General features: G+C 42.9%; 1 protein-coding gene across 1 annotated transcript; it reads right to left on the reverse strand.

Annotated features, from left to right (window-relative positions):
• Positions 1-6,883: 6,883 nt before the first annotated feature.
• On the reverse strand, positions 6,884-9,428 carry GARIN3 (golgi associated RAB2B interactor family member 3). Its single transcript, XM_007165521.2, has 2 exons — positions 8,820-9,428; positions 6,884-8,038 (listed from the first exon to the last, which is right to left on the reverse strand). Exons 1-2 carry the CDS (start codon positions 9,426-9,428, stop codon positions 6,884-6,886), a joined length of 1,764 nt encoding a protein of 587 aa, XP_007165583.2.
• Between the last annotated feature and the right edge of the window lie 3,444 nt (positions 9,429-12,872).

The following is a 12,872-nucleotide window of genomic DNA, read 5'->3' on the forward strand; positions in this document are numbered from 1 at the left end:
TTAATTTGCATTTCTCTAGTGTTGAGTATCTTTTTTGTACTTATTTGCCATACATATCTTTTCTTGGTGAACTCTCTGTTCAAAGTTTTTGCCCATTTTTTAATTGGCTTGTTTGTTTTTTTTACTATTGAGTTGTAAGAGCACACACACACACACACACACACACACACAGAACAAAAGTCCCTTATCAGATATGTGTTTTGTTATTTATATTTATTTTCTTGCAAGCTGTGGCTAATCTTTTCATTTTCTTAACAGTGTCTTTCAAAGAGCAGAGGTTTTTCGTTTTGATGAAGTCCTAGTTATAAATTGTTTTCTTTTATGGGTCATGCTTTCTGTGTCCTATCCAAGGTCACAAAGATTTTTCCCCCTGTGTTTTCTTCTAGAAGATTTTTTTTAGCATGCAAAAGTCCAAATGTTCCAGCACATTTACCCTATTGATTTTATTGGTCTTACTATGTTTGTCATTGGTAGACAGCTTCATAAATAATAATCTCTGAACTCTTATTAGTAAATTACATTGTGTCTCTGCTTGTTAATAAGCCCAGACAGAAAAAAAATGGGAGCTAGCAAATTAAATTGTTCATCTCCAGCCTCTGCTTATTCCTGTCAAAAGACTTATCAAAAAAAAAGAAAAAAAAATCAAAAAAAAAAAAAAAAAAGACTTATCAGCTCATCTATATTGTTTGAACAATGCACTTTGAGTGAGAATCATCGCTAATGCACTGTTCTCTGCAGTCTGCTGTGTAGTTTTAATTCCTAATCACTGTTTTCACTGTTGCTGTTGTCTCATGGGTACTAATGACCTTATCACTAATAATAATCTCAACAACCCAGACCTGTGTGCAGCAGATGGGCCAGGAGGATGTCCGTAGTTTGCTTTGCCTGCTACACCTTTCTGTAGCAGCAAGCGGCAGCAGTAACCCTGGCATTGGGGAACTAACCCCAGTTTACACTTTGTTTTATAACAGAAAGATGCGTGCCCCACATATGAGGTCCCACTGAGAAACAATGTCAGTTATCTCTTGCAGGCTGAAGAACTTTAAAAGGATGTAGAATCCTGCAAAAAAAGGCAGGTAAGGTCTTTTAATTTATTTGTTGTACCTCCCGATGAAATAAAATGTATTTTTAAGGCAGGACAAAAAATAATTAAACATAAAATTTTCTCTCTGTGTTTGTTTAGGGCTTCTCCCTCCCTAATGTGCAGTATGCATCTGCATTACACACTGACCAGAGCTCCTCAAAGATGCGGGTGCCTGCTCAGCCATAAACATCAATTTTTTTCTTTCTTCTGACGCTAGCAATGTAACTTCTTAAACGAATAGTGTTCTTTCCCAGCTCTGTTCTTTCCCAGGGGGTCATGGTGACTTGCTGTTCACTTTGTATGTGTTTACCTGAACCATGTATCCTTGATGAATTTTATGTAAAATATCAGTATGTCATTTTGATGTATGATCCTTTGTCTCAAAAATGTATATGGCTGCCTTCGACCTCTAACAGGTGGAACAGTTCTCAGAACTTTCTGAGAAACTGCTTCCCCGGGTTATAATCCTCAGTTTGGCTCAAATAAAATTCCCTTTTTTTCTTCTTAACTTCATAGTTAATTGAATTTTCGTCGACACTATTACTGTCATTAAAGTCTACATTTACATTATATAGCTGTGCCACTATCATACATGTTTTTGAATCATCACAAAATCTATCCATTTTATCGACTGCTTGATTTATTTTCTAAACACTCCCCAAAAGATCTGGGCTGTATCCAACCCTTTTAAAGTCCATCTCAAAAGTGACCTTCTTCAAAAGCTTTCTCCAAGTTCACCCAAATAAAAATTACCTCCATACCCACTCATAGCCTCTTTTCTATACTTGAGCACTTCTCTGCCTTAAGTTGTAATTATACACCTGCTTTATTTCTGTGGCTATAGCTAGCTTCCTAACTTATCTGTGCATCAGCTCTTACAATTCCTAGCATTGCCTCACACATAGCCAGTGCTGAATATATTTTTGCTGAAAGATGGGTATTGATGGGGAGTTCTCTGGTGGCCTAGTGGTTGGAATTCCAGGCTTTCACTGCCGTGGCCCGGGTTCAACTCCTTGGTCAGGGAACTGACATCCCCGCAAGCTGTGCAGTGTGGCCAAAAAAAAAAAAACATGTGGAAAGATGGGTATTGAACAAAATCAAAAGAAATGAGAAAAATTTCAAGTTTCCTGAATGACAGTTGTGTACAAATATGAGCTGCTTGCTTTCAGAATCACTTCAGGGCTGGGACCAAGGTAAGGTGTGTGAGACACTTGCCTCAGATGCAAAATTAAGGAGGGGGAGAAAACCTCAGTAAGCAAGATAAATAAATGCAATATTTAAAAAACAACAATTAAGGCAAAAAGTCCATGATGGACAAAATATTACAACTTTAAATAAAGACAGGATCAGCAGTTCACATACCACCATTTAAAAAGGAGGGGGCCTTCCATGGAACTCTGTCATTCAAAGATTGGAATTATTTTCCTGAAGACATGGGTGACAATACACACTTAGACAGGTTTTTAGAGCTTAATGATGCATTCATTTTCTAATAAATGTGATGACTCATCACTTTTATTGCTCATCTACTAAATGCCAGCTACCGTCCTAGGGGCTGCAGATACAGTGGTCCAACCCATTGCAAGCCCACATGCTGCTTCTCTTCAGTTATCTGAGAAAGTCTTTACCCACTTGGTTCCACCTGCTTCGGGTCCAAAATGAATTTCTCTTAGAACATGGGGCCTCCAAAGGACAGAAAAAGATTTCATGTGTTCAAGTTCCTATGGGCTTCTTTACCCCATGCAGACGCCAGTCTTTGTGACTTGCACAGAACTTGGCTATCTTCCTTCTGAATCTGCTTTTCTTTGTCTCCTTATTATCCTCCTCCAACTGACACCTGAGTCAGAGGAGGTGACACCAGCACATTACACTATCATGGTATCACAGATTGTGTTCTCCAATAAGCAGATTTTGAGATAGAGTTTTGGGAGGAGGGTTTTTATTAAGGAGTACCCCTAGGATCGCCTCTGCAAGGGAAGGGGCAGAAGCAGGAGTGCACAGAGGGAGAAGCTGAGCTCTTGAATTGGAGTGACCCTTCAGAGAGGCTCTGTGTTGGGCTACGATGGCCTGACCTTCACACCCTACATCAATCAGTTCTTGCCGTGCACCTCGGGTGAGGAACCCAGGCAATTTCCAAACTCACTGCCAGCTGAAGGCTTTCTGTGGGAAGCACCCCCAGCAGCTGGGGCCACAAGTCGTTCGTTGAAGAAATGTCCGCCCCACGTGGATATTTCAAATGGAACGGTGTCTTTCAAAACATACCCTCCAATCTCCTCATTACATAGATCCTGTGGCCAAAGATAGGAAGTAACATAAAGTCACATATTAACAACCCCCTAGCCAAATACTTCTTTTCACAGAAACCACAGTACCCTCCACAAAGTGCACATTTGATCAGGCCACTCCCCTATTGAAAACACATCGTGGCTTTGCATCACTCCAAGGTCAGAAATCAAAATCCTTTAAATGGACCTCAAAGCCTTGCATGGCCTGGCCCCTGCCGTGTTCCCTGCATCATATCACGCTTGCTCTGCCAGCCATGACATTGCCTTCAATATTTTGAGGCAACTTGCTTCTTCCCACCATAGCACATCTTTCTTCTGTCTGAAAGACTCCAGTCGATCACAGCAATCCTGTGAATGACCTTATTTTGCTGGAGGGAAAAAACCCCTTTCTAGTATGTGTGTGTGTTGCCAGACTTGAAGTTTGGGACATTGGTTAGTTTGTAATCAACCATCCATTGTCTAATTGCACTTGCACCTGCAGAATTGCTACCATGGTGATGAATATTGCTGTCAAAAATATTGGCCTTTATCTGATAGGGTATGCTGACTTGATACCCAAACTGATGTCTCTCTCCGGAGGAAGATGTCTGTCGCTTTGAAATACGTAGGTATCTGTGCATGCATCTCTTGATGAACTGTCAAGATAGAAAAGGAAATCCAGAGAAAGTGCCAGGCAGGGCACGTTGCGGTGGGCAAGTCCCCACCTCCACTTTATTTCAGTGGGGGTAAATTGTGTAAACTGTGGGTCTGCTCAGCTAACGCCCCACATAGTGGACTAACTAGGTTCACATTAAAGAAGTCCTTTGGGGTGAGGGAGTAAGAATGCATAATACAGGATAAGAAAGACAAAAGGTAAAGCCAAGGGTACAGAGTCGTGAGATTAAGCTGTTTTAACTAGGCTGATTCAGCCTCTGGCATAGTGAAAATTTGGGGCTCTGAGTCAAAGGCTTTGGAAAGAGTTCCCCTTTATCTCTCTCCTCTACCCCATAACTCCTCACATTTCCAGAAGTCTTCCCCAAAATCCCTCTCAGGTCTTAGAGAACATGGCTCTTTCTCTCCTCTTACTGAGACCCACTGCTTCAAGAGTTAACTCCAAGGACACATTGATCTCCACAATCTATTGGTCTTTGTGTATCGGAAATCACAACATGGGATTTTCCAGCCACCCACCAGAGCAACTGAGAAGGGCTTCCTCTCATCCTCCCAAGCTACCACTCCTCCCAGAATCCGTATCTTATTTCTCACCTCCTCCACCTCTACCACTTACATTTGCTCTGCAGAGAAAGTCCCTAAGTTTTACTGGAAACCCAACTTCCGTCCTAGTAGACCCTGTTGTCACAGAAGAGAATGAGCAAAGAATTGCAAGGTTAGCAGATGACTCCCCGGCTCATACAAACACACATGGTTCTCAGAGTCATTCTTCTCAAATCCAACTGTTGTTAACTGTTATCAACTGTTACTCTAATCCAACTGTTATCATCTGTTGTTAACAATTTAATGATTTTCATGGACTCATGAAATTTGTTTACAACTTTTTTTAAATTGGAAAGACTTTTTTATAATGGACATTTAAAAATGCATAATCTCATTATGAAATGAGATTTCATAATCTCATTTATGATTTTTTAATTTTTAGAATCGCTTTCCACATGCATACATAATTTACATAGTTCATTAGTACAGAGCATTTTGGATTATTCTATTATTTCTTTTTTTTTTTTTTCTTTTTTTAAAATTTATTTATTTATGGCTGTGTTGGGTCTTCATTTCTGTGCGAGGGCTTTCTCTAGTTGTGGCAAGTGGGGGCCACTCTTCATCGCGGTGCGCAGGCCTTTCACTGTCGTGGCCTCTCTTATTGCGGAGCACAGGCTCCAGATGCGCAGGCTCAGTAGTTGTGGCTCACGGGCCTAGTTGCTCCGCGGCATGTGGGATCTTCCCAGACCAGGGCTCGAACCCGTGTCTCCTGCATTAGCAGGCAGATTCTCAACCACTGCGCCACCAGGGAAGCCCTATTCTATTATTTCTTAACAATATATCTAAACCTTTCTTGTGTTCCTGGAGAGTGAGTATTTATGTCACTTAGTTTCTTTATCTTATATTTGTTGAAAGATATCTTTCAGACTTTGTCATCCATCTCTTGTGCATATATTGAAAGGAAAACATAAGTGAAATAAATTGGTTAAGATATTTCTAAGGCAGTGACTGCCACTTGGCTGACAGCAATATAAAAATCGTCCTGATGTCAGAGATGTTAAAATAAAATGGAAACAATAATACATTCACATGGACACACCCCTTTGCGTAATAGAAAAATCCCCACTCTGTTGAAACTTTTCCTCCCAGACCATCCCTCCCTTCTTTTTACCCTACAGAAATCCACTATTGTGAATTTTGTGTTTATCATGTCCTTGTTTTTTTCTACACTTTTAGCAAACATGTGCTCCTACACATATTGTTTGACCTTGTTTTTGAACTTTTCTACAAATGGAACTATATCATATGTATTTTTCTGACTTGCTTTTCTTATTCAACATTACGGGAGACTCCCCCATGCTAACCTGTACAGCTGCTATTCATCTTCACTGCTGTATCATATGCACTGTAGGCATATGCCACAATTGATCATTTCTCCTATTTGGTGAACATGTGGACTGTTTCCAGGGTTTGGCTATTACAGTTTTACTACAAACATTCTCCTAGTTGTCTCCTGGCAAGCGTTTGTGAGAGTTTATCCAGAGTGTATACCCAGGAGGAAGAAGAATTTTAAGATTAGAATCAGGTGGGCAAAACATTTCTGCCAAGTGCCAGAAAATAAATATTTTAGACTTTGCAGGCCATGTGGTTTCTGCTACAGCTACTCAAATCTGTCATTTTAATGTGAAAGCAGCCTTAGACAATATTTAAATAAATGACTGTAGCTATGCCCAATAAAATTTATTCATAAAACAAGGCAGTGGGCAATATTTGACCCTCAGGCTGTCAGTCCTGATCAAGATGATAAACTTCGCTATTCTGATTGCCTACAAATGCTGAGGCACCCCTTCTTTTCTTCCCTGATTATCCCTAGAGGAGACATGAGTCCTGTCTTCACTTAGTCTATGGACTGGACTGAATGACCATGTTCAGGGACCTTCAGGGAGAAAAGGAAGGGCATGCGGACATGCTGGTGGTGATGCTTCCCAGCCCGTAGTCTGTGACTTGCAGCCACAGTCTGGGGGAAACCAAAGGCAGAAAGGGGTTGAGGCAAGGCAGGGCACTAATGCTAGCTCTGCTGGGCGTGGGTGGGAGGCAGGGGTCCTGCTTGACTGGAGGCTGGGGTCTCAGGCCAAAGCACAATTCACATCACAGAAGTCACTGTGAAGTCACTACCAGGCGAGGGGACATAGAAAACAGAAGATAACATTTCTTTTGGAGTTGTATGGTTTTCCTTTATTAAGGAAAGCAGGAATTGCCTCTCTAGGGATCCTTCCCTGAAGCTGGGTCTCCATGGAAAGCTTCCTGCCCTGGCTTCTATTTAAATGGATTTGGTTTCAATAATGATGGTCTCCGTCGTCTCTGATGTCATAGTTCCACAGATCTCCAGATCCTGGCCAGTCGGGGCTTTCTCCACCTTGGCCTCTATGTTGTGCTTCTCTACCGTCTTAGCCACGATGTCTACCTCTCTGTCGTGTGTGACCATTGTTTTTGAACCAGGAATGACTCTGAAGCTCCTGAAGAAAGAGCGGATCTTACTGGATTTCTTACTTAGAGTCCCTGAACTGGTGGCGGATAGGCTCTTCCCCAGTTTGCGAGCTGTCCTCCCCGCCTTGGCAGAAGAGCTGTGGCTGCCACTCCGGTGAGAGCTGTGTCCTCTGCCCCTGGTGCCACTGTGCCCTTTTTCTTTTTTGTCATCTTTTGAGTGTCCATGGCCGGATAAGGACCAGTGGGAGGATGATTTCCGGGTCTTGTCCCCTCCTGTCCTGTGGTGACTTTCACCTGTCCTGCGGTGGTGGGAACTTTTCCTAGATGAAGACTTGTCCTTCTTTTCCCTTCTTTCCTTTTTTTCCTTCCAGGCTTCATCCCTGGGGCGGGAGACCTTCTGGCTTCCATCCCGTTCAGACATGTAGCCTTCGCTCTGCAAGGTGGAGACCAGGGGGGCTGCGACCTGCCCTTCAGCTCTTCCAGCAGCAGGCTTGCTGGTCGTTGCTGCACCTGCAAACTCTACGCTCACGCTGCTCTCTGGACTATCTGCCCCCGTCGAGGATGTTCTGGCAGCACCCGTCAAGACCAGGTTCGTGTCCTCCAAGGATATGGTGGCAGCACCTGCAATGGCCTTGCCGGATCCGCTTTCTCCTGGATCCTTGATGGTGGCTCCCGCCAGGGCCATGCGCACCTGGCTAGTGCCTGTGCTCTTGGTTGCCGCCAAGCTCGCAGCACCTCCTGCAGGGCCTGCTCCCACCCCTGCGACTGCCACTCCTCCGCCAGGGCCTGATGCTGTCCCTGCTACGGCCAGGCCCGGGGTCATCCCTGCCGCCGATCCTCCGGCACTTTTCACGGCTGCAGTTGAGCCATGGGGGGCATGATGGATTTCCTCTCCCCCAACATAAGCCCAAGACGTGGCTCCAGATACGTCACGAAGCTTGTGAAGCCCAGCCTCATCCTGATCCCTTTCTCTGTGGAGCTCTGTGGTCTGCGCCCAGGGGAGGAGAAACAGGTAAGATAGAGATGACAGAAAGTGAGATCAGAACTGGCCGCTCCCCTCTCATCCTGGAGCTGAGCAACTCAAGGGCTTATACTTAGAATAACCTTTGAAATCACCGAGTCTAAGCTCCCAATGGATGCAAGATCCCATCTACTGCACCCCTGTCAAACGGCCACTCCATTTTGCTTGAACAATCCCAGGGCCAGGGAAAGCACTGATATAATTCTCCATGATATACACTTTAATTTTATACCCTTGTGCTTCTATCTCTGCAGGACAGATTCCTAGAAGTGGGGTTCCTGGGTCAAGGGATGCACACCTTCTACATTTTGGTGACTACACGGGTTGGGCTGATTTTAATCAGCGTGTCGGAGTCACGGGGAGACAGAATGAAGGAAGGACTTCCTAACTGTGAATGATGTTCCACAGCTGATGAAACTACCGGGGCTGGGGTAAGTGCTCAAGAAGAGACCGGACAATCAGGATGCTATAGAAGGGATTACAGCCCTGGGGATGAGACCAGTGCAGCTGATATGATACCTAAGGTCTCTCTGAAATTCGGCCTTGTGGGACAATGTGGAGAAGCACTCGGAACCTCTCCAGTGTGGTGAATCCCATAGTTATGGCTCATTCGTCCCTGACCCTTTTCAACAATGGAAGGTATTTCCCAGGTGAGTCTCAGAGAGCACCAAAGGCTATGAAGGACCAGCTTTGCCCTGCTCTCCCAAAGCACCCTGCCCCGTGTTCTTGAGTCTCTGTAGGTGCTTACCACTAGGGTTTTGGTATCCTCTATAGTCACTGCATCTCCAGTTTGGACCGTCGGGGTACTGCTGCAACTCTCTACCGGTGGTCTCAGGAGATAGACAAGCTTTTCCCAATAGAAAAAGAGGTCTTCTCGTGCATCGGAAGAGGGGCATAGCTGCAGATAAAAAGTACGGCCAGTGGCAAGCTTCAGGCGCAAATGCTGTTTCTCACGGTCGTGGATGGAGATCTTGACAAACTTCAAGGGAAGCAGCCTGGTGAGCTCTAGGGTCTTCGCGGGCTTGCGACCTCTCCCCTTGGTGATCTGGGCGTATCTGACATGCTCTTCACAGACTTTCGTTGGTCGGGCCAGCAGCATGACGTCCGGTAGTGGGAGGAGGGGGCTGGTGGATGCGATGCCCACAGTCACCATCCGGACGCGGTTGTGTACGTCAATCACCTCTCCTTTCTTGCTGATCTGGATAAAGTCGCTCTCAAACATGGGTGCGTACCTGAAAATGTCATACTCTCCTCCCTTGTACAGTTGTCGTTGCAGGTCCCCCATGGAGGTACTGAACACGCCCACTGAACGGGAGCTGTTGGCCGTGTAATGAGGTAACAAACGCTCACTGCTCATGGCTCTCTTCGTTCAAGACAGCACCACCAGCCACAAATCGAGTCTCGGAGACAGAGGGAACGAAGGCAACTGGCCACCTCCCTGCAGGGCTCTGCCTAAGTCTCTTGGCCCGACCGCATTTATCCTGCACAGTCCTTTGTGACCCATCACCATCACAGACCCCTTTGTTGAGCCTCCAAGCCCCCACCCCCTCGGGGGAGGCTCACCAGCCTCCCCCTAAACCAACCACCATGTCCACAGGGAACAGGCTGACCCTGCCAGGGTATAGGTGTGGGCAGGCTGGATAGTCTTTCTAAATCAAAATGTTGAGAAAACCATCCTGCTTTTGTAAATATCTGGGTGGTTTCCAGTCTTGTTGTTACAAATCTCCCTGCAGGGATCATCTTCGTGCTTCTGCTGAATGATGCTGGGGATAAAATCCCGGAAGTGGACTGTGTACTTGCTAAAGGCAGGCATCCTATTGGGATCGTTGTTCTCTGTGCCCCCCAGCGTATATAGCACAGTGCTGGCAGGAACTTAGAAAGAGCGCTACCTGTCAGAGTCCCATTGGTACTGTCATTTCCAGGGTATAGAGAATTTTCTCACCCATTTTCTCATTTCAAGGAGGCTGACTTTTATTTATATTTATATTTTATATATATATTTTTTACAGTTTTAGAAACTGTTTTTATTATGAAATATAACACACATTCAAACCATAAATATATAGCTTAATGAGTAACAAGAAAGTGAACACCCTTGTAGCTGCCACCCAGAGCAAGAAATAGAACCCTGCCAGCCTCTCTTCTGCATGCTCCCTCCCCACAAAGGTAACCCAACCTTGGCTTCTATTTTTTTTTCTTTTCCTTCTTCTTTTTTATTGAAGTATAGTTGATTTACAGTGTTGTGTTAATTTCTGTTGTGTTAATTTCTGCTGTTAATTTCTGATTCAGTTTTATGTATATATATATTCTTTTTCATATTCTCTTCCATTATGGTTTATCACCGGATATTGAATATAGCTCCCTGTGTTATATGGTAGGACATTGTGGTTTATCCATCCTATATATAATAATTTGCATCTGCTAACCCCAAACTCCCAATCCATCCCTCCCCTACCACCCCCTTGGCAACCACAAGTCTGTTCTCTATGTCTGTGAGTCTCTTTCTGTTTCGTAGATAAGTTCATTTGTGTCATATTTTAGATTCCACAAATGTGATATTGTACGGTATTTGTCTTTCTCTTTCTGATGTACTTCACTTAGTATGATAATCTCTAGGTCCATCCATGTTGCTGCAAATGGCATTATTCCATTCTTTTTATGGCTGAGTAGTATTCCATTTTATATATGTACCACATCTTCTATCTATATCCATTCATCTGTTGATGGACATTTAGGTTGTTTCCATGTCTTAGCTATTGCGAATAGTGCTGCTATGACATAGGGGTGCATGTATCTTTTTGAATTATAGTTTTGTTCAGATGTATGCCCAGGAGTGGGATTGCTGGATCATATGGTAATTCTATTTTGAGTTTTTTGAGGAACCTCCACACTGTTTTCCACAGTGGCTGTACCGATTTAATTTCCAACAGTGTAGGAGGGTTCTCTTTTCTCCATACCCTCTCCAGCATTTGTTATTTGTAAACTTTTTAATGATGGTCATTCTGACTGGTGTGAGGTGGTACCTCATTGTAGTTTTGATTTATATTTCTCTAATAATTAGCGATGTTGAGCATCTTTTCACATGCCTATTGGCCATCTGTATGTCTTCTTTGGAGTAATGTCTATTTAGTTCTTATGTCCATCTTTTGATTGGGTTGTTTTCTATTGTTGAGTTGTATGAGCCATTTGTATATTTTGGAAATTAAGCTCTTGTCAGTTGTATCATTTGAAAATATGTTCTCCTATTCCACAGGTTGTCTTTTTGTTTTGTTTATGGTTTTCTTTGCCATGCAAAAGCTTATAAGTTTGATCAGGTCCCATTTGTTTATTTTTGCTTTTATTTCTATTGCCTTGGGAGACTGACCTAAGAAAACATTGGTATGATTTATGTCGGAGAATGTTTTGCCTATGTTCTCTTCTAGGAGTTTTATGGTGTCATGTCTTATATTTAAGTCTTTCAGCCATTTTGTGTTCATTTTTGTGTATGGTGAGAGGGTGTGTTCTAACTTCACTGATTTACATGCGGCTGTCCAACTTTCCCAACACCACTTGCTGAAGAGACTGTCTTTTTCCCATTGTATATTCTTGTAAAGGAGGCTAGTTTTTAAAACCATAATTTTATGGCGAGGAACTGAGGCTCAGGATTATCTTGCTCAGGGGCAGAACGTAGAGCTGGATGGATTCTATCCCCAGTCTTGCACTTCAGGTCAGGCTTTTTCTCTGTCTCAAGCTGCATGGCTCACCATCGTACTCTCATTCTGCACCAAATATAAAATCATTCATGGTTAGCAATATACGTGGGGACCCCAGGAAATCACTAAAGTCTTGAATCACCATAGGATTTCCCATATTGGTCTGCCTGATTCTTCACTCTTGATGTCTACCTGATAAACCATTGATGTTCTGTTTCTTTGAAAAGCTCTTCTGAGAAATTATGGCAAAGATGCCTTTCTGGAGTTTTTGTACTTTGCACAAGGTGATGAATCCAAATTCCCCCTCCCCCAGTTAGAAGACTACTTTTGAGGTAAAAATACATCCCCCAAACTCAATGATTACTATGTGAAGGTATTGAAATAAACTTTATCCCCCAAATGTTCTTTTTTATATCCCTAGTGCCTACTGCAGTACCTGGCAAATTGCAGCTTTTCAGTAAATATGAACTTGCTTATGCCCACTGAGATTCATTCTTCCACTTGTTTATTCAACAAATTTTATTGAGCAGGCACTATTTTCAGGACCAGCTAGAAAACGGAAAATGCAGAGATAAAGGTCCCTACTTCTGAAGAGCTAAAATTTTTTTTCTGAAGATGTTAAATGATTTCTCCAAAAAAAGAACAAAGTGGCTTATATTCTATTGTAAGGAGATAATCACTAAAAGTTAACACTATTGGGTTTTAAAACAAGAAGTTTTTATATTCTCAATCATCTCTTCTCGTAAGTCCATTTCTGATGAATGATTAATGAGAGAAATAATAATTATATTATAAAGAACTTACTATAAGTCAGGCATAGTGCTAAACACTTTACATTCTTTTAAAAATGTAATTCCCAAACAGCGCTATAAAACGTAGGTACAACCATTATTCCTATTTTATAGGGGAGAAAATCAAGGCTCAGGGAAGTTAGGCAACTTTATCAAGGTCAAAAGGTACCAAAAGCATATATAAGTCCCCAAATATGGCAATGGTTAAACTATACTACACTGGGTCACACAAGTAGAACACAAATATATAAGTACTATGCAGCATAAATTCATCAATTCTTTTAATTAATATTATTAGGTACCTACTTTGTGCCAGGC

Source organism: Balaenoptera acutorostrata, chromosome 2 (genome assembly GCF_949987535.1).
Source record: "Balaenoptera acutorostrata chromosome 2, mBalAcu1.1, whole genome shotgun sequence".
In the NCBI taxonomy this organism is placed as follows: domain Eukaryota; kingdom Metazoa; phylum Chordata; class Mammalia; order Artiodactyla; family Balaenopteridae; genus Balaenoptera; species Balaenoptera acutorostrata.

What these genes read in the sequence shown, in the direction of transcription:
- GARIN3 (XM_007165521.2), bottom strand. Translation starts at nt 9,428, where the DNA reads ATGAGCAGTGAGCGTTTGTTACCTCATTACACGGCCAACAGCTCCCGT. An exon ending in AGGATACCAAAACCCTAGTG is followed by an intron (nt 8,039 to 8,819) that starts GTAAGCACCTAC and finishes CCCTGGGCGCAG; the next exon opens with ACCACAGAGCTCCACAGAGA.